Source organism: Prorops nasuta, unplaced genomic scaffold (genome assembly GCF_024137725.1).
Source record: "Prorops nasuta isolate Cenicafe-Biocafe unplaced genomic scaffold, Cenicafe_Pnas_1.2 PNAS00024, whole genome shotgun sequence".
Classification (NCBI taxonomy): Eukaryota; Metazoa; Arthropoda; class Insecta; order Hymenoptera; family Bethylidae; genus Prorops; species Prorops nasuta.
In genome coordinates, this window is record NW_027116821.1 from 3221193 (window position 1) to 3242608 (window position 21416).

The window sequence follows — 21416 nt, forward strand, 5'->3', positions numbered from 1 at the left end:
ACTGTATTACTGACCACGCGACACACAGCTGTCCCCGTTCGATTAAAACAAAAAAACACCTCAGCCTTATTTCCACCTTTGCTCTTCCTTCAGGAATCTTTTATATTTTATAGTTTATTTGCAATTAAATTCCAATAGAGTGTTGGTTTAATTATTGTACAATAATTATAATTTCTACTGTGTGATAAAATAGATGGTAGATGTATGTTCTTCGTTGTTCCTTGGTTGAGGCTAGTAACTGGAGGATATCAGCTCCTGATGATCGGTCGTTGTTCCTGGAACATACAATTGGAATGTGTTAGTTAAAAACGAAATATTTTGAAAATTACAAGATTAGTGAGTTATAAGATTCTTCGAGTCAATCAATTGATAAGATAAAAGCGTAAAGAGTCTCCGAGGATGACGAGAATAATATGAACCAACGACTCGGAGTGCATTGACCCCGCGGTGCGCGAATAATATCTCCAATCGCAAAGCAACTGGTGCAGGTGACCGAAAGGCGAATAACTCGAGCGTTTCGGACAAATCTGTCCAGGCAGCGTAAATCGGCCGGATATTTTACGGGAACGCGAGCAGATTACAAGCTCGATTAGCATGGGACTACATAATTAATTGGTCGATTAATGCGTCGAGGCGGATAACTCGTGGACAGCGTTCTTCGAACCGGAAGTGGCACGATTCCATATCGGTTCTCGCAATTTTTGCGACTCTTCGTGATCGATGGCCCACGGGCTGTCGAAATCCTAATACATCCACCAGCAGCGCACACACATACAGCAACGTATAACTCCGTTGTTTAGCAAAGTCGCCTGGAGCCACGGAGCACGCTGATCAGCGGTTAATTTCATATGCCGAAGGGAAGTGGCTCGGAAGCGGTTGCAGGTTGCGGCTCGGAGTGCGTCGGTCGAACATCCGCATTAATTCCGCTGGCAATTGTCGGGGAGGATCCTGACGAAAATCTGGCGATCGGTTACCCCCCCCCCCCCCCCCCAATCCCAACAACGCCGGAGCGACGAATCTGCTTAGTAACGAGAGCTGCCTCGATTGATGACCAAACGCTTACTCGACCGGAACGACAACGGGCATAAATTCCCCCAACTTCCGGTTCTCTCTCGCTACCCGAGCACCTTGCGGAGGGTGGAAGATCGGTCGGCGAGTTTTTCTTAGCGAGTTGGTCTCCCGGAGTTTTTATTGGTTTATTCCTGGCTGGGGGAGAAAGGGTGAGGGGGGGGGGAGGGGGGTGCTACCAGGGCTTGATTACTCCCCGCGTTGTCGATGGAGATCAGAGGCAGGTATAGGTAGAGAGGAGCGGCAGTATCGTAGATTTATCAAGAAAAGCGGCAGGGAGGCTGATCTCGGAAGACAAGCGCGATTGAGTTACGTTGATTTTATTCAGCGCAGCATCGCTCGCTCCGCTTTTATTTTCGGCATCCCTCGCTCGCCAAAGGCAGCCGGAGCAGTGCTTTCCTTCTGCTCCGAGGATATACTCGCGCTCGCATGCCAAGATACGCGCACGAGCCAGGATTAACGTCACTGCGCTTTTTAAGCAGGCAATTTCCTAATTCGGTTTCCCAGGATCCCTGATTTATCGCGCGTTCGCCAGTTATTCTACGTACAGTCACTGATTTACGACGCAGCATCTTCCGTTCCGCTTTCTTCCATTTTCTTCGAAATCTCGCAGTCCCCCCCCCCCCTCCCACTCGACCCTTCCTTCTCACCAATTTTTTCAACGCTTCGACTTGGCAAACCCGTCGCGACCCGCTTCTTCCGGGGATCTCAACGACCAACGATCGCTGAAGCTTCCTCGAGCTTCGTTTGCCCCTGCTGCACCTGGTATGTGTGTGTGTGTGTATGCGAGTCTTTCATCCATGGATGATTCCACCCCGAGCGTTCCGTGTGACTTTTATTATATTTTTCGTATATAACAAACTCCTGTCTGTCGACTGGGAAAAGTTTAGGAAATGTTGATAGTCGAGCGTCGGACGGACGGCCAAGGGGAAAAGTCGAGGTCGGTGAAAACAAACGTGGAAACGATTGACTGATAATCGACTGTGGTCCGCGTTGTTTTTGCACGACTCCGTGAAATAATGTCCCCTTTTTTGTTATGCGGGAGGACACGATGAAACCGCTATTCCTCTGGGCTACAAAAACAAAAGGTGGAGAGGCCGTTCACGGTGGAGTGGTCAGCGTGCGAAAACAGGAGCAGGCCTTGTTTTTGCAAGTGCCAGTTCGGTAGCAAAACTTGCGCGCTAGGCTCTTCCTATAAATAAATATACTTTTTCAACGGGACTCTTTTATCAATATATTCGCATCCTGCTTACAGATTAATGGAGAACGGGGGGAAGGTATATCGGAGGGAAACGTTGAAATGGGAATTTGGTTAAATACGGAGGTTTTGCAAGAAACATGAATCGTAGTAGAATAGAGGGGGAGGGGGGAGTTGGCTGGAGAAAATGGAGGGTGGCTCCGGTGGAAGCGATCGTTTCGGGGTTAACGAGGAAGCTAGGCTGTGATTCCGGGGTCGAGGAGGAGGGTAGCGCAGCAGGCTCGATGGGTAATGGCGAAGACAGCGGAGTTACAGTAATGGCAGCCCTTGGGACAACAGTCCCGGATATTCCAAGGATCGGAATATCTGCCAGGCGACACTCGTTAGCGCCACCTAACTCCTTATTGGACCGAGGAACTCTTGCGATCCTCGCGTCACGTGTCCGAGCCTCGAGTTCCAGGCTACTCGACCTCCGACGAACCCTCCACGCACACCCTGTCCCTCCGGAGATTAAGCGTATCTCTCGTCATGCTATAATTCATCGCTCGTCGTTCTTAACCTCGATTAGAACGTATTCTACGTATTTTGTGTCTCTATCAATTCGCTCGGCACGTTATCTCTCGAAAATTCACCGATTTACACTCGTTAGCGCCACCCAACTCCTTATTGGACCGAGGAACTCTTGCGATCCTCGCGTCACGTGTTCAAGCTTCGAATTCTAGGCTCTTCGACCTCTGACGAACTCTTGACATATATACCCTGTCCCTTCGGAGATTATAAGCGTATCTCTCACCGCGTTATAATTCAGGGCTCGGAATTATTTGCACATTTCAGCTATTTACTATATAGTCACCAACAAGTATTTCCTATCAGTGACTATAGTAAACAACTGAAATGTGCAAAAATTTCCAAGCCTTGCTATAATTCATCGCTCATCGTCCTTAACCTCGATCGAAACGCATTCTATATACGTATCTCGCGTCTGTATCAATTCGCTCGGCGCGTTATCTCTCGAAAATTCACCGCTTTACACTCGGAAGCGCGCTTTTATGCGTGCGAACCTTGGTCCGTCTCGCGAGAGACGACTGGTTTTGCGGAAAACCAGTCCGGAGGCCTTACATATATCACCGAGTGCGTGCAAAGTTGAAATACTTGTTACTCGCGGCGGCAGTATTTTTTGCTCGCTCCGCGTAACGATATAACGCAGTTGCAAAAAGTCGTTTCTGTTTATAATGCGAAATAGAGAAGGAAAACGTGGTAAAAAGAGCAAAGATGCGATCGGAGAGAGTATGGAGAAAATTAGTTTTTTCTAATCGCCATAAAATATTCGAATAATTAGATCATATAATTATCCTTGGTTATCATAGCGTATTATTGATTTTTGGATTCGTGCGTGAAAGGAGAAAATTCTTTGCCGCATTTCTTCTAATCGCAATAAAATATTCGATCATAATCATCCCTGGTTTATTATATCACATATTATTGATTTTTGGATTCGTGCGTGGGAGGAGAGAATTCTTTGCGGCATATCTCGATCGATATCTGTGCGTGTACGACTGCGGAGCGTATTCGCGAATTGCGCTTATCAGCGTCGTCATTAGTTACCTTAAGGCTGTTGCAACAATTTCATAGAGGAGGTCCTTGCGGCTGGTCGTATAGAAAAGTCCGCAACGGCCTTGCGTGTCGCAAGACGATAGTCGTCACAGTGACTGTTGTATCAAACGGGGTCGAGATTGCGATAACGAGTGGAACATACGTAGGATACACGCTTTTACCTATGTATGGTCGTGCTCGTGTTGGTACTTTGTACTCCGTCCTCTCTCTCTCTCTCTCTCTCTCTCGTGACATTCTCTTATATACCACACACACACACACACACACACCTCGCATTAGTACCAATTTACGCTCCATTACGCAAACTGTCCAGCAAACCATCGCAACTACCTACTTTTCCCTCCACGAGTGAATCAACCGCATTTCTCGCGTTCCAATTATAAACGTCGATGAACGATCGATGGATGAAAATTTGGATCGGTGCGCGAGGCGCAGTGGCGAACCGGAAGAAAGGCGTTTGGTGGTTGAGGGAATTTAACGAATTGGGCAGAGGACGCTGGATACTCGGGCATTTCTCCTCTGGCAAACGGGAGGGGTGCATTTCCAGCAACAACGACTCTCTCCCTAAATGATTAATTGCCGATATTCATCGAGCGCGCGCGGGGGACGTTTCCGAGGGAAAGCTCATTGTTAAAACGGAAATTCCGTGTTCCGCGTGCCAAGGACTGCTGGACTCGCCACTCGCAGTCCGCCGCCATTGCGTAAGTCTTTTTCCTTGTCAACCCCCTTGTACCACCTCGCTCACCCTCTCTGTCCCGTATCGCGATCTGAACGAAACACGAGAAAAGCCAAAGTGTGATACATAGATATGAAAGATGAGGAAGTTGGACCCAATAACGTTCCTCGTCCCTCATCAATAAAATATTTTCCTCAGCTACTAAAAAAATAGTTATACGAACGAATCTTTTGCTTCTCTTCCATTCGCACCTCGATTATCTCGTTTAATTAAATTTTTCGCAGTCCTACGCCATTGCGTAATTCTTCTTCCTCGCAAATCCGCCCAAAGCACCCTTCTCCCCTCCATCGCGTATCGCGATTTAGCCAGGAAACGATGAGAAAACTCCTCGTCGGTTATTGGACTGATTGATCGTACCGCGAAAGTCGACGAGGTTTCGCTAGAACCAGGAGGTGGCGCTGATAAATTGAGCTGATTCATTGAGAAGCGAGCAACGAGCTGGAGAGATGCCGAGAAATAATTGGTAGATTATAAGCCGGTGCCGCGAGTAATTAAAGCGACCGGTGCGCGATTGTCTGAGCGGGAAAAGCAGCCTTAAGGGACTGTGTAAACACACCGAAATTATCGCCGCTCTTAATTGGCGGATTGCCAGTTTCTATTTCTAGTAATTGCCGTTTTTACACACGCTCTATAGCCTCGTTGAGTCGCTCTTAGCCAACGTCGAAAAGGCACAATAATGCGGCGATGATCGAGCAGTGGATAACGAGTCGCGTGAAAGATCCTCGTGCGATTCGACACTTTCATCGTCGCTGTGCACGATTCATTAGGAGCTTAATGAAAGAAAGCGTCCGCGTTCTCGTTTGCTAAATTACTCTTCCTATTTTAATCCCGTTTCTTTATCGCCATCCCTTGGGATCCTTCCGCTTCTCTTTTTTTTCTACGACTTTTTTCTCTCAACAGGAAATGTACGTATTATTGTGGGGTTTTTCAAATTCCCGCCAAAATTTTCATGTATATAGAACATGTAACTTCTTAGTCGGTACTGAATTGTTGAGCTGCGATAGAGACGTGAGCAGATATAGAATAAATAATAGTCTTGATCATAGTTGTATTATTTCTGAAAAAAACCTACGTTACTGATCGATATATGAAACGTGTAAATGATTTAGGAAAAATTGTTCTTGTGAAAGACTTCGGTGAATCATTAAGTCATTGTTTTTGTGATTTTATTCTGTCTCTCTCTTTTCTTTGGAGAAACCTGCTGTTTATCCTTGGATTTTCCATCGAGTCGCTTTGCCTTTGAGAAAATGTGTTTTTACTATGCATTTCAAGAATTCAAGGTCATTGCTTGATGGAACGATGAAAAAAAATATTCTTCCTCGTGGAACCTTCGTGGAGAGTCTCTACGTCATTCTTTCCCTCCCCCCCCCCCCCTTCTCTTATGAAGCTTCCTCCACCTTCACCTCCTACTAAAACGTTTCCCTTGCCGAAGGTTCGGCAGTGCGCGAGTTCTCGTGCGATACGCTGTGTTATCGTTTGCATTGCAAATGGCGAGCCACCCCACCCACGTTCAACCACAGATGAGAGAGAGGGAGAGAGAGAGAGCAGGATAAAGTCGGATCGTGTTTTATGCGGCAATTGGCGAGCGTGTGCTAGTGAGCACCTATATATATATATAGAGAAAGAGAGAAAACGAGAGAGAGAGAGAGAGAGAGAGAGAGATCCTACGAGGATGAGTCATGGGATCGGGACAACCCTAAACAAGACTTCACCCTTAAGACCCTGCGATTCACTCTTTTTCCGCTCGCGGAACGGGATTTCAGTCATCGCCACTTTGGACTCTGCGTCATGTTAGTCCCCTGCAAAACTTGTTTGGGGCATTGTTCGTTCATCTCGCACGATTTAAGAATTTTCGTAGGATCCTCGATGCAATTATATGACTATATATACCTTCGTAAATAACCACCGATTCTTGATTAAAAGTACTTGTCGATCATCGTGCATACAGACCTTGATGAGTCCCATTCGTCGATCACGTGTGTTTTGCACGATATATTCGAGTTACAAATTTGTAGTGGTGCATATATATATATATATATATGATATTGGTAAATTGTTGTATTTTTTACCAACTCTTTTCGTACATGTATGTATATACCTTCTCACATCAACATCATTCTAGTGCTATGCACTATGCATGCTTCCAAAAGTGCAGAAAAAAGGACCTTGGAACCAGTTTTCAAAATAAGATGATAGAAGATGTTATAAAAAATGCGTATAGTATATTTTAAAACCCTCAAGATATGATCTGCATTTGACCTTGAAATATCAATAGTTGAGAAATAGACTTATGGGAGGATTCAGTGTCCCCTTCGAGTTCTACAAAATTCTCGTTTGAAAAGATTTTGATTTTCCCACTGAATCGCGAGTTATGTCCGCTGTGTGTTTTGGATGAGACATATATATATATACTCTGTATATTTGTAAATGCACCGCGTTCCCTCGCGGGATGAAATGAAGGGTAGATCGAGTTGCCCTTTTGAGTTTCTTCGATGGCAGAAATTCTTTGGCGAGGAGGGTCCAAATAATGGAGCTTGTTCCCGAGGACATCACTGGAGATTGGTCGATTCTTCGTTAGAAATTCCACGCAATCATATTCGTGCAAATAATTCGTTAGGCCTTCGTTCCGCGGTCTGTTCGTTAGTATAATTAAAATAAATTCAAATGACTTTCTTGTTCCTCGGCTTTGGTCTTAGCGAGTCCCCCTTACCCTTCGTAAGCCCGGCCCTTATTCTCGCTTGGCCCAACCTTCTTAAATCCGTTGATTAGTGCAAAAATCCGCTTACAAATTAAGCGAAGCCTGCGTCGTCGGGGTACACCAAACTCCCTGGGGAATGTCGTTGGTCTTTGGGTGGTAGTTGGGGGGGGGGGGGGGGGGGGAGAACGGAAGGAAAAGGAAGAAGAAGCGTCTGGGAGGAGAGCTGCGAGTGGGTGGGTGCTTTAATATCTTAAGTAAACCTGGTCCTGGGTAAGGAGAAAAAAATAAGTTACGCCAGACGAGAGTCGCTGGGGGCGGGGGTGGGGGTGGGGACAGGGGGCAGAAACACAGGCGACGAATTAAAATACGAACTGAAAAAAGGGAGGATAACGCAGGTTTGTCGCGAAGAGCCGAGATTCGGCGAGCCAGTAAAAACACCAAATATATATATATATATATACTCGTCTGACTAAAATAATAACAAACCACGAGCTTTGGATACTTGTAAAAGCAAAAATCGGTGATTCGACGAAGAATATTTGGTGCCAATGAACTTTATCTCTACCAATAGCCTCCGTAAAACACTTTTTCGCCGTTTGGTCGAGATTGTAGAATCCGCGTTGCGATACCTCGTGACAGCAACATCGTGCAAATGCATTTTGCTACTTCGTGCCGATGCAATTGTGCAAAACGATTTCAAGCGCAATAATGACAAACCTCGAGCTTTGGATACGCGTAAATATATAAAGCGTATATCGTTGATTCCGCCAAGAATACTTCGCGCCAATGAACTTTCTCCCTATCAAGAGCCTCCGTAAAACACTTTTTCTCCGACTGGCAACTCGGCGTTTGGTCGAAATTGTAGCCGAGGCTGCGTTGCGTTACCTCGTGGCAGCAACATTGTGCAAATGCATTTGCTGCTTCGTGCCGATGCAAATTGTGCAAAACGATTTCAAGCGCAAGCATCAGCCACAGCAACGAATGTGCTTAGGCAATCTTAAATGGTTCAGCATTCCAAGGAGCGAGCTGGACAGCGTTTCGCAGGCCTTTGTCGGTCGATCGCGTTCTTCCGTGCATGGGCACCGGTCGAGGCCCGTATAGCGGGCTTTGGAAAAAGGATCAGGGGGGGGGGGGGGGAAATGATGTTGCAGGACTAGAGCAGCAGAGGCAGAAGGAAAGACGATGTGGTTTCCTTAATGAGAAGTACAGAGTAAAGCTTTCTTTGCGGCCCCCTTTTCGTTGCCACCCCCGCGTCCCCCACACCCCTCTCGCGCACTCCTGCCGAGAGAGTCGAATCGGATTCGCGGCCAGGGCCATGTAGACTTTTTTTCCAGGCGGTCTGCCACGCTGAAATGCTTCCTGTGTAAGTAAAAATCTAAAGTGACTACCGAGATCTAAGTTTTAATTAGTTTATCTTGGCCGCGTGGCCATTGAATATTTATGAGCTATCGCGCGGCTCCGCTGAAGGGGAGGGGGTGGGAGGGATGGATGGTGTGCAGAAGAGAGACCGACCCTTTACCGAGGAGCCCCGTTCCCGAGGGGGAGGCCCGGACCAGGACAGTCGCACCAGCCTAGAAACGAAGATCGAGATTCGACCAGGAAAACTCGAAAAACTTCCCGAAATTTTCCTCGAATTTCCACCATGATCCTTCCATTTAACTGCGGATTCGAGTGGGAATATACAGTTTAAAAGGGAGCTTCTAATTTTGCGTCGAGAGAACGCGGGCTTTACTCGGGGAAAACCTGAAGAGAAGAATCTATAAGTCTATAAATCAGAGAGTCCACAACGATGCTGGATCGGTGGCATAAATTTATGGAGGGGAGCGTCGTAAAAAACAGAAGCTGAGCGTCGAGGAATTTTTATTGACGGAAGTTGCCCGAAACGCGCCGTCTCCGCTCGAATTTTCCCGACCTGGAAGATGCACGCTGTGCAAGTGCGCGATGATAGAGCAATTTTTTATAGCGTATTTAGCGTCATAACAAATTAATGTACTCCTCGTCAGAGTTTCGAGTGCTCGAAATTTATACACAAATATCATATATATATATATATATGGACATTTTGGCGAACGTTGCAATTCGAGGGTCCACGAGACGTTCCTGCCACGTGCGATGCGATTCGTTCATCGATCAGGCAGGATGAGGCCAGGTCCTTTTTCCATAACGCGCGTTATTTTTCAGCAGCGACTGGTTGGACGTGGCCGTGCTCCACGTACCCATCAGGCAGAGTGTAGCAGCGAGACATTTAAATTTAAAAGGACCCAAGTTGGAAGTTTTAAGCAGTCTAAAGAAAAAGTTGCTCGTCGCTCGAGGGATCTCGCATTGGCCGTATTTGCATGAGAAAAGTGCTCTACGATTCTTTCGATTACACACTCGCCACGTCGTCGTCTACGGAGTTAGCTCGCATTCTAGGAAACTCTTTGAGGGGATCTTTGTCACACGATGAACTTTCCAGATAGATGCGACACCGCACACGTGTTCCTTTCACACTCTTTCATATCGTCAGCCGTAAAACCAATAACATACCCACTATCGTTGCCTCGGTCTTATATTTTTACAAGCCTACATATATATATAGGCACGCAGGTCATCTCGCGTCTTCCTTTCAGCCACGTGTGATTTATTCAAAGTTCGCGCAGTTAAGACAGCGTTCTTTTATTCCCATCTCTTTATCGATGCACCTTTTATATACACATACATATTTACTCGTGTATTTTTCGAGACACAAAAATTATCTTAGGGATTCTCGCACACGGGAGGATCCCCTGGGCTCTTTCGACGAGCAACGGCTCCCAGTGGAGGTTGATATTGGCGGTTGATTATCAATTTTCTACCAATTTGCTTCCACTTGTAGCGGCGTCAGCTTTTGTCCCGCTAATCACCCCTCGACTGCCGCTTTTACCCCCCGCAGGGAACATCCGATCCGCTTTGCATATTATGCTTTGCGATATATCTACTGCTGCGTTCCATATACGCTGTGCAGACTCGCCCCCGTTCCACAACCCCCGCATCTTTTTTTTCCTCTCTCATATGCCACATCTACTTGTGTTTTTTACGCTCTGCCTCCCAAGCGCGCACGTCCGAAACTCGTCGGATCGAGCCCAGCACGTTCCACATATATATATATACGTCACACAAAGTTACAATCTTTCCGCAACGAACTATGCAGTTTTTCTTACGAGGTTATTACTATGGTTTTTCGCGAATTAACCGGCGAGGCAAGCGAATGCACACGCGAAACAACAGAGGGATCAAACGTGGACGCTTATGGGATCAGCGATCTGAAAACGTTGTGTTGTTTCAGGTGAGCCAACTCTCACGCGCCACACCCTGTTTTCCACGTTGAATCCGACCCGCGCTACCGCATCACGACCGATACCAATTTTCGAATCATCCTCTCTCGACGAAATTAATATACGGATTCTCTCTCTCTCTCTCTCTCTCTCTCTCTCTCTCTCTCTCTCTCTAGTGCTCGATGATTATGAAGCAATTTTTCTTATATTTTGCTGTCGAATCTGATACGGGTGGAAAGTGAGAGGCGCGAGCAAAGTTTATGTTTGGTTACCGACATTACCGGTTCTGCTCTAAATTCTACAGAGCTTTCGGCAATAAACCCTGTATATTACTCTACCTCGCCACGTTAAATCGTATTACTCGCTTTAGTCGGTCGACGAGATTTCACTGGATCGTATTATTATATTCTCTTCTTTGTTAAAGAGTAAACATCGAAATTTTTCCCTTTTTTATCACGTTCATCGTGTCAATACGATCGAATCAATGATTCGGTTTGGTAAAAATTGGGAAAAGGTATTTTTTTGTAAAATATTTTAACGGTTCAATCGAGCGAGGAAAATATTTGGAACGATGTTGTTTTTTTCGAGTGGTGGAATAACGGATGGTCGATGGTTAATTTCGAGAAGATTGGGCGATAAGGATTTGGCTCGATGATGATGCTGACGATGATTGGATGAAAATCAGGGCGGCATAATGATTTGTCGCAGGAACGAGCGATGAGTGTGCACAGTTGGGATGGTATGTGCAGTGGGAAAGCTGTGCACAGGTTAGGCCAGTCCGGCAGTCGCATAAAATTAAACCGTTCGTTCGTTTTAATTAACGAAACACCGCGAGCATCGCACGCTACGTCGATCCCCATCGCCAAATCTGATCGACGCATAGACCCGTATATATAGCAAACTTTTTCGGAATATTCTCAATGGTCCTTGTATTTCGACGAGAACCCTTGTGCTTCTGGATAAAAACCACGAAGAAGTCTCGTCCTCCAGTGTTTTTCTTAAATCTTCAAGGTCACGCAGGAATTAAGGAATTTTGCAAAGTATTTCCATGGAAAGAGTAGTGGAAGAGACTGAAAATTTCTGGGTGATTCGATCTCGGTCTAATTGGATTTAACGGGAACGATCTTCTGGTGCGGGGACGAGGCAAGGTTGAGGTGGTTCGGAACGTCGGCACGATGATGTCTCTATCCACGTTGTGGAGTCCGGACTGTGTTAAAGGTGTGCGAGAAGTAGACACACGCATACTAACGAGCAGGCACACAGGCGCCATGCGAGCCGAGGAAAGAAAGCATGGGTCACGGGTCAGCCAGTCACGGAGTTAATTAGACGTCGTGCCTGGGGAACTCACGTGGCACAAGCTTCAGATATCAATCGGATGTGGACCCTACCAACTTGCTCGAGCAAAAATCGGTTCCTTCGCGTCCACTCCCTCTCTTTTTCCACAGCGAACAAAAGATTTCCCATTAAGAAGCTTCGTTTGTTCCTTAAATATCCACCGTCACTGCTTTTTCGCTCGCAATGATTCCTCGAAACGTTTAAAAAAAAAAAAGAAACATTCGAATCGACAGAGACCCTGGCTCCACTTTGCACAGCTACCTTGATTATCTCCGTTAATTCGATTTCTCCATTTGGTTTCGAGATAGGAAAGCAGGGAACTCTGCAACTTTCCCCCCCCCCCCCCCCCCCTCTCGTCCATCAGCCACTAAAAGCTCAGCGCAAAGCAGGCTATCCGCAATTAAACCGCTCGCATTTATATACCGCTTCTGATTATATAAATATATATATATATATATATATATACACCTTTGGTAACTCGGTTCAAACCCCGAAGACTTCCAGATTTAAAAATATTGTTACTGAATTTCTATCGTCCGTGTCTCGGATGACGAGGAAGGATTGCTGTTAAGGTTGCGTGGATGGGAGAAGAAGCCGAGCAGAGTTTGTCGGATGTCAAGTGCACGCGGTAATCAGACTGGTAGATATAGATAGGTGTTGGGTGTAGGAGGGGGGGGGGGGGTGAGGATCGTCGCAGAGTCGAAACCGTGCAGCCACACGGTCCGGAGAGGAGGGAGCTGGTATACGGAGTGAGAGAGAGTAGGACACTTCATTAAGGCGCGCGATAACGAGCAAGAGGATTCGAGGAACGTCGATCCTCGAGGTCGGCTCGGATTCGGTTTAATGTTAAGGGTTTCGCTTACGCGTCTCGTGGAGAACGTGCGAATCCGCGCGGAGAGAGATACGTGTTTTGTAGCCTTTGCTTTGCGAACGAAGGGGGAAGAGAGAGAATATTGAAGCAGAGACTCTGGTGGAATCGTGAAACGAGAGGAGGAAGAGGACGAGGGCGAGGACGAGCCGTGACGGAGGGTTCGCCGGGTATAGGTCTGCCGCCCTTGGGTCGTTGGAGATGGAAGCAATAGGGATCAACTAGTATGCAAATCGCATGTAAATATCGCTCACTCTCCCGATGCCTCTCTCTTCCCGAAGCAGCCAAGAACCAACCATTCTCTCTCTCTCTCTCTCTCTCTCTGGTTCAGTCACGGAGAGCAACGGAAGAGAAGAAATCAAAGCCAGGGACAAAGCTAGCGTAGACGAGATCGTGACGGAATTCTTCCTTCCTCTTTCGATCCCCCTGGGACCAAACGGCCGCGCGCAGTGCCACCCCTTTACAAACATTCGCTTTTTTCTCCTTTCGTTCCTTGTTTGTATCAGCGGCTTTGTAAAACATCGTCGAGTCGGTATACAGACGCAGTCATATTGCGGTGACGTAATCGAATTTTTCTCTTATCGTCGTTATATCCCGCAACGAGCATCGTTTGTGTTTATTCTGGAGGTTAAAAGTGTTATCGATAAGAATCGGGAAATATTCTAATTTTTCTGATCCCGACCGACGATAGAGAGAGAGAGAGAGAGAGAGAGAGAGAGAAAGAGAGAGAAGTTGAAAAGAAAGGCTGAAGAGTGTCTGGGGGATGTTGGAGGTGGCGAGGGTGCGGTAGGGAAGATAGGAGACTGCGGTAGAAGTCTTAGAGAGCGAGTATTAGCCGAGGAATTATATGATGACTTCTGTCTTATTTGGGGCGTCCGTACCGGGAGCTAGAGGAGGTATATATATATATATATATATATATAGGATGGGGAGGTTGAAGAGGAGGGTGGGGCGGACGAGCGAGTAAGACCTCTCTAACTCCAGGTATTTTCATCCTATATTCTCCTCCGACCTCCGGTAGCAGGATTACTTTGAGAGACCCCGAGAACTTCTCCCTTTCTTACCCCTTCGACTTTGCCAGGCCACCAAACCCCTATCCTTTTCCTCCTGTCACCACCTTCCTTTCCTTATCAACCCACTCTTAGACTGCCGCTCTCCGGCCAGCCCGCCTCCTTCTCCCTATCTCGCAGCCCTAAAACTCTATCTCTCTTCTTCCGCATTACCATTCTCAAAATTCTCGATAAACCGGGCTTCCATCGTGACGTTTCGCCCATTTGCCTACCTGGAAAGCCCCGGGAATAATCGCGACTCCCCCCCCCCCCTCCCTACCCTCTCATTTGCATTCCACGATATTCGAAATTTTACCAAGTACTTATTAGAATTAAGCAAAGAATATCTATGCTACCGCTGTAATGCGATGTTAAAAAGTTTACTTTTGCCAAAGTGCCTTGCTCTCCTCGCTCGGCTCCCTCCACTCGCCGCTTCCATATAATTTCTCTCCTTTCGACTAATCTTTTCTCCAGTTTTATACGCTTTCATTTGAATCCCCCGCCTTAGACGGAATTTAAATGTTGCGCGATCGAGTTTAATATTTGCGTTACAAAGCAAATATACAGCTGCTGGCCACGCGAGTGTTTCAATTTTTCCTCTAAAATTGTTATACCTGCAATGACGTGCAGTTTTGGTGTAAAGTATCCCCCCCCCCCCCTTCCACGAGGAAGAAATATACACAAGTAGTTCGACTATTGCGAGGGAGTCGCGAGTTTGGAACGTACACCACACGATGATCGCGACTCTCGAGTCGTTGAAAGAGGCATTGCGTCCATGCAAAGGAGATGGGGAACCGCTGGCTAAACAGGGGGAGTTGGTGGAGGGATGGAGGGAGGGGGTGAAGGCGATGTAACGGTTGAAGCCGACGGCACGTTTTAATAATGCTTTCTCCTCGCCAACGTGGAGCGAAGAGAAGAAGTTTAACGAAGATTGTGCCAGATACTTTTAATTGCAATTCCTCTACCCCCTCCCCCCCCCCTCCACTTCGGTCTTCATCTTCCCCGCCAACCTCACCGATACGGGAAAATGAAGGAAGGGCTGCTCGTGGTTCGCAAACTCCTCTCTCTCTCTCTCTCTCTCTCTCTTTTGCTTCCCGTTCCCCTTTTTATTCCGCGTTCCCTTGGACCCTCGTGATTTTATCATCCTTGTATCCTCTCGACTCCCGTCCGGCCAAGAGGTTTGTTATTTCAGTGGTGGATAGGCGACAAAGGAATTAATCGGCCCGAACTCCCTACTCTTCAACCTCGCTCGAGTACCGTCAATTAAATTGAAACGTTCAAAATCAGAGATAAATTGAAAGGCGCTGCTGCTGCAGTCGCCAAGACCTCCGCTTCTCAATAACGATACTGCGATTATCTTTCTCTCTCTCGGTAACACGTTGCAGCTCCAGCGTGGTTCTTTCCATCGCTGATTGCACCGATTGTGCGAGGAGTTCTTCGACGTTCGATAATATCCTATGGAGAACAGAATCTGGACCATATTATTCGCTCGAGATCTTTTCTCAGGGGTACGAATAAATATTTCTATCCTTTTTCTGTACATTTTGATAAATAAATACCAAAGAAAGGGGGTATATGTCTATATTTATACATATTCCATGACCTATTTAGCAGACCCTATTACGCCGAGTGGCACTAAAATAGGGGTGTGTGCGTACGGGAGAAGCACAATGCACGAAAGGCTTACTACTGGTATAATACAAAGTCTAAAAATCAAAACACATTAATCTCAGCCACGTGGCGTGGATCGCACGCTGGTAACAAAACACTGCTCTCGCTCTCTCAGCCTGGCCATGCAACCCTGACCAACATTCGCGTATTCCGCACACTTATCCTCTCCTCTCTCCCTGTACACATTTATTTTTCATTCGCTTTGTCCTCTGACGTAAACTTCAACATAAACATCTATTTTTTAGCACGCACGCTTAGCTGCTTAACGGAGAACCTGTGCAAGTATTGTATAGTTTTTTACGTTAATTCTTCTCGTTTTAAAGTTTTCGTGTAAAATTTTCTCTTGTTTGTTGTGTACGACTGAAAAGAACGTGTTTGTATCGATGGATAATACACACATATATATATTATATATAATAATAGGGGGATGAGGTATGAGTTACCAGATGACAAATTTTGCTGATCCACGCCAAGAATCGTAGGCGAGTGATGGACAGCGTGAATGGGAATCTTTCGATGCGGAAACCTTCCGATGAGTTCACGGGTCCATTCGATTTTCTCTCCAATACCACGTGGTCCATTATGAAGGACCCTATCCTGCCCCTATACAGCGTGGCGCTCTTACCCCGATCGAGAATGTCAAAGGGAGGTATTTAACGATGGAGGGTCAATTTACCGGGGTGTGATTTCCTCTAGGCAGCAGTCAGTCAGTCATTTATTTCCATCGACCGATTCCATCCGAGAGACACCTTGATGTAAGGATTTTCATTATTATATCCATGCCACGCGTGCAAATCTATTTTTTCCTCGTAGAAAAGACCTTTCGAACAATTAAAACTCGACGATTATCAATAGATATTTTATTATAGACAAAAGCTCCACACATTGAAATAAAAGGAATCAAATAACAATAATAATTATTATCGAATAAAAACAAATGTAATGAATTTTAAAATTACATTGATGCATTTATTAATCGATGATAAGATTTATTCTATTATTAAATTACTGCGTTATAATATCGATAAAACTATTCTTACAGCATTAGTCATAGAGATAAAAGATTTGCGGTGATAATAAAGTATTCTCATAACGAGTCCGGTTAATCAATATTACGAAGGATATTTTCCCGAGCGAAAGTAAGAGTACATATCGCAATGGATTTTTGTATGTACGTGGGCACGTACGCGCCGAAGATGTATGGCTCTGCTTATCTAATTCAATTTGGCAATATCATTCCCATTGAGAGAATAAATGATTACAGGGCAGATATGAAGTTATCTGGTCTCGCGGGACGCGTAAATTGCCATTACCCTCCCCGTGTTCCTCTTCCTGCACCAGAGAAGAGAGCCCGCGGCTTTTTGGACGGTTCCCTGCGCGAGGATCTTAATTATTAATCGCATCTTCGTGAATCAGGCCACTCAGCGGAGTGTTCGTTAGGCGTATCTGAGATATGAGCTATGCTCCGTGAAACGTAATCTCAGGGAATTGTCGTAAGAAATGATAGTCCTCCGGTTCTACGGGTCAAAGGTCAGAGCGAAGTATTCCAACTGAGTTGGAGAACTGGACCGGTTCAGCGGTGCTGCGAATGAAAATTTTCATAAAAGAAAGACAAGGCATTTTGAAAAATCTAGCTCGAAGCTCGGTAAAAATAATACACACATGGGAAGACTCGATTGGACATATTGATTGCGCGGTGGAGAACTGCACTGGTTCAGCGTTGCTGCGAATGAAAATTTTCACCTAATAGAAGGAAGACAGGGTCGATCGTATTTTGAAAAATCTAACTCGGAGCCCGATGAAAATACACACATTGGAAGACTCGATTGGACGTATTGGTTGCGCGGCGATCACGAAGGGTGAAAATCGGGGATGAGTCGTAGGGTGGAGGATAAGGGGGGGGGGGGAGGGGCTGGCTGGCTGGAGCAAAGGGTGCCAATGGAAAATCGCTGAGAGGGGGTGCGAACAATGCGCCGGAGATTTAGCGTGACACCGACAGTGTAAAATCAGCCTTTACTATACTCGATGCTTTCGACTGTGCTAACCAGCCAGCAGAAACCATTCAAATTGTTTTACCTCTTTTTTCCCATTTCCCAACCCACGATTTTCCTCCGAAAGCTCGGCTAAACTCCATTCGGCGATTTCCCGACGTTAAATCTGTATTTTGATCTTATTGGAGGTTCTGTCTCGTATCGATAAATATAGAATCTTAGGAAAATCGTGATCGATCGAATGGATGGAAACTCGAGAGAGATTGAGAAATTCGGTGTGATGGACGTAACGAAGTAAAGAGGGGGTTATGGGTGTGTGCTTGTGGTACCCCCACCAGGCACGGCGATCAAGCGTGAAAAACAGAGGGGTCCATTGTAAGGTCGTCCTGTGGCTAATGCGACTGTTGCCGGTGCATGGACCGGCTGCAGGACCTTTCGTCCTGGACGACATTAGCCAACGGTCGTTTAGATCGAAATCCTGGCGAGGACGATTGTCGGCTTCTGCCTCGTTGGCCCCCACATTTTTTTCAGCTGGACTTTCACACCGAAGCCGAATAAGCGTTCGCGCGCTTATTCCGTCATGCTCCGACGCAAAAGGGTTCATCTCTTTCGCGATCGATACGGATAAAAAGGGCTCCCCTAGACTTTTTCACCTTTACTCGTAATTCTATTATATAGATTATCGTAAATAGACCCAGGTCTTTGGAAACAAACTTGTGCACGAGATAAAAAAATTTCTTCTCGAACTCGACCGTACAACCCTGAAGAGTGCATCTTTCGACCTTGAAGAGGATCTACCGACTCGACGAACGATCTCCGTGGGAGCTGCCCTCTGGTCGAACCGATCAAAAACTCTCCTACATCTCAATCCGTACAATTCACTCTATATAAGCTCGCTCAATTCTTTTTCGGTTCAAGATAAAACTTTGACCAATTATAATAATTGGTACCGAGTCGAGGTTTGATTAGCAGTATATGAAAGCAGGGTTGGAATTGTGCTACCGACGCTCGTTATTCGCGCACACGCATCACAAGGACGAAGTACGCACTCGTGACCGGTTGATTGACTAAAAACAAGGCGAGGCTGTTGGTTTTGTATGGACCGAAGAAAAAAGGATCCAGCGGTTTTGGAAAAAGGGGCATAGAACCATATATATAAGAATAAGCAAGCAAGAGTCAGATCGGAGGGGGGAGGTTGTTCTTTTAGCGTGGCTTTAGGGGACCTTTATGCTGACACGAATATCGCTTATGCCGGCATCGCGTCGCTGTTTTAGTAACCCATCGAGCATTGTGCCTTCCAGGACCGTGTGTACCAAACACCGAGGCTTGTGTACCCAGCAAACACGCGCGTCACGTGCCAGGAGCCTCCATGATCCCCGTTGCGAGAACTCTCCTTCAGGATTTGCGCAACGGGTCACTTGGTCCGTCTCTCTCTCTCTCTCTCTCTCAGGCGACACTGACTGTACTAGCGAACGGATAGATACCGAAACGCAAACCCGATCTCTCGCGCTACGTATACACCCATATATATATATATATATACACGCGTGGTGAATCGCACGCCGTCGGTTCTCCTCTATTTACACACGAGCCACTCGCCAGAATTCAATAGGATCATCCGCAGCAGCGCTTCCAGAACGACACGCTTTTAACCACTCGCTCTTTTTATTTTTATCCTCCTTTGTACGAATATATATATATATATATATATATATCCTGATTCTCGCTGAATTATATCGACGTTGTTAATTAAAATCCAGCGAGTGTTTCGACGTTGCATCGTTTTATTTGCGATACATCCTCTTAAAATCCTTTAAACATGCGTGTGCGAGGTTGCGCAATGCTACATTTATTTTCAATGAAATTGGGGTGTAGCATGACAGGCCTTTGGCAAACACACGTGCACTTTTGTAAAAGTATCGTTTGTCGTATCGTTGGTCTTTTTCAAACAGATCGACGTTTGGTTCGCTGCGCTGTTTGCTCGACGCAATATTGATAGTCGAAGAGGGTACTCGGCCATTATGATTATTGCGTGGATCCACCGTTGTATCGCAACGGAAGGATTTTCGCCGATGTAACGCGCGTGTACAGCGATCGAGAGCGAGGAAGAGGGAAAAATTGATGCTTCATCGCGTAACGAGCTATTAAAGACACGCGAAGGCTCCCGTAATTGAATTCCAGCACATTGCACCAGTTAATTCAGTACATAAATTTATAGAGGGTCCAATTGGAATATTCTTATGCTAATGCTCCCTGACCTTTAAGCACGCTATAGTATACGATACAGATAAACATCTATCGTTCCTTCCCTTTTTTCTGCCTCGCTTCGTTCGCCAGGGCAGCCACGCAACCAGCGACAGTCGACTGAGGAAGCGGAGTCTCAAAACTCCCGTAGAAAGTGATAAATAATGCCGTCGCGCGGCAAAATCGTCCGTGACGGAGGGCTTTCGAACGGCACACGCCATTACCCTCGAGCCATTTGCAGGATGGCGACACCAAACTGGACTGGAGCGTTGACAATCGTGCCGTGCTCTCCCCCCTCCTGGAAAACTTGGAAAATCACGATAATACTTGGAAAAAAACGCTGGAAAGTTTGTCTAGCCGAGTGAAACTAATAACGAAACGTGCGATGATTTCGAGTAATATTTTATTGTATGTTTCGTGATTGTTATACAGTGGTATGAAATCTTGATAATGTATGGAGGAGGAAAAAGAAGAAGATGATGAAGAAAGAGGGCAGGAGCTATAGAGGGTGGTGATCATGGGAAGAGTCTACCCTTCGGTCGAGAATGAAAATTGTATTGTTGGGAGCCCTTTTGGGTCCGAGAGAGAGAGAGAGAGGCGAGCATTATATTCGCGTTAGCGAGTGCTGGCAGCAAAAGGCCGCGGTCAGTCCGTCTCAATGGCCATCAACGTGCATCATCAATAATCGCTTTTTGACAGGCTGACTGGCCTAAACGCGGGGATCCTCCGTCGATCCTGCTGGATCCCACCGGATCAGGGATTCCCGTAAACATCGTCCACGCGCACTCATCGTCCGTTTCGCTCCTAACCGAGAGGCGGGCGAGGCAGCCTTCGCTAGCCGATTGTTCGCGCAAAATAATCCCACTGGCAATCTGATTGATGACGCATGATAGAGCACAATTGTTCGAAGATAGATCTCACCGATATATCTGTCATAACTGAAATTCGATATTTATCCCGAGCGAAAATAGATTTCCACCATTTCGTTTTCGACGCTTTTGCCATTCCATACGTAATCTGGAATCCACTCAAAATTCCTGTAGGTTTTTCCTTACGTTGCCTGGTGTTTGGAGCAAAATTTCAACGAAAATGCAGTTTTTTGTTGTTGTATATTCCGATGTTATTCCTACGATTTCTTGAAAGACTAAAATAGTATTATATATATATATATATATATGTATATAGATATTATACATTTTAAAAAGCTGCGATAATGCAAACTGGCCTTGACACGTCCCGAAGAAAACCAGTTCTTTTTGTTGTTGAGCCTGAAGAATGTTGAAATATTGTTCGGTTGTCTGGTCGAGAGGGAAGATACAAATGACCTGATTTGTCGAATAGTCTGATATATATAAAAGAAGACAAAAGCGAATTGAAATTATTACAGATTTTTCATTTCACTGTTAATAATACAGGAATAATACATTTTGCCAAATTCGTGTAAAAGCTTAAGAAGCTGACTTTCTTTCCTCAGGAAGCACCTGACGCGTGTCTGAGGTGTTGGTGCGGGATCCCCGCACGTGTCGCAGGATATTAAGTCTAAAAAGGATATGAGGTGTAACGATACGAAGGTAGCCAAGTGGGGTGACACCGGCAAATATCAGAAGGGAGGAGATGCGATGCTGCGGATCGTGGCGCGTATACGACATCG

At 46.0% G+C, this 21416-nt stretch overlaps 1 protein-coding gene across 3 annotated transcripts in view; it reads right to left on the reverse strand.

Moving 5' to 3' along the window:
* Positions 1-78: 78 nt before the first annotated feature.
* LOC136781699 (uncharacterized) overlaps positions 79-21416 on the reverse strand; it is a 257477-nt gene continuing 236139 nt past the window's right edge. For all 3 annotated transcript variants that reach the window (XR_010823961.1, XR_010823960.1, XM_066740663.1), the window contains one exon: positions 79-275. Coding sequence is in view for 1 of the 3 variants with exons in the window: in XM_066740663.1 (XP_066596760.1) it covers positions 249-275 (27 nt within the window). In the remaining 2 variants the exon portion in view is untranslated. The remainder of the gene's footprint in view (positions 276-21416) is intronic.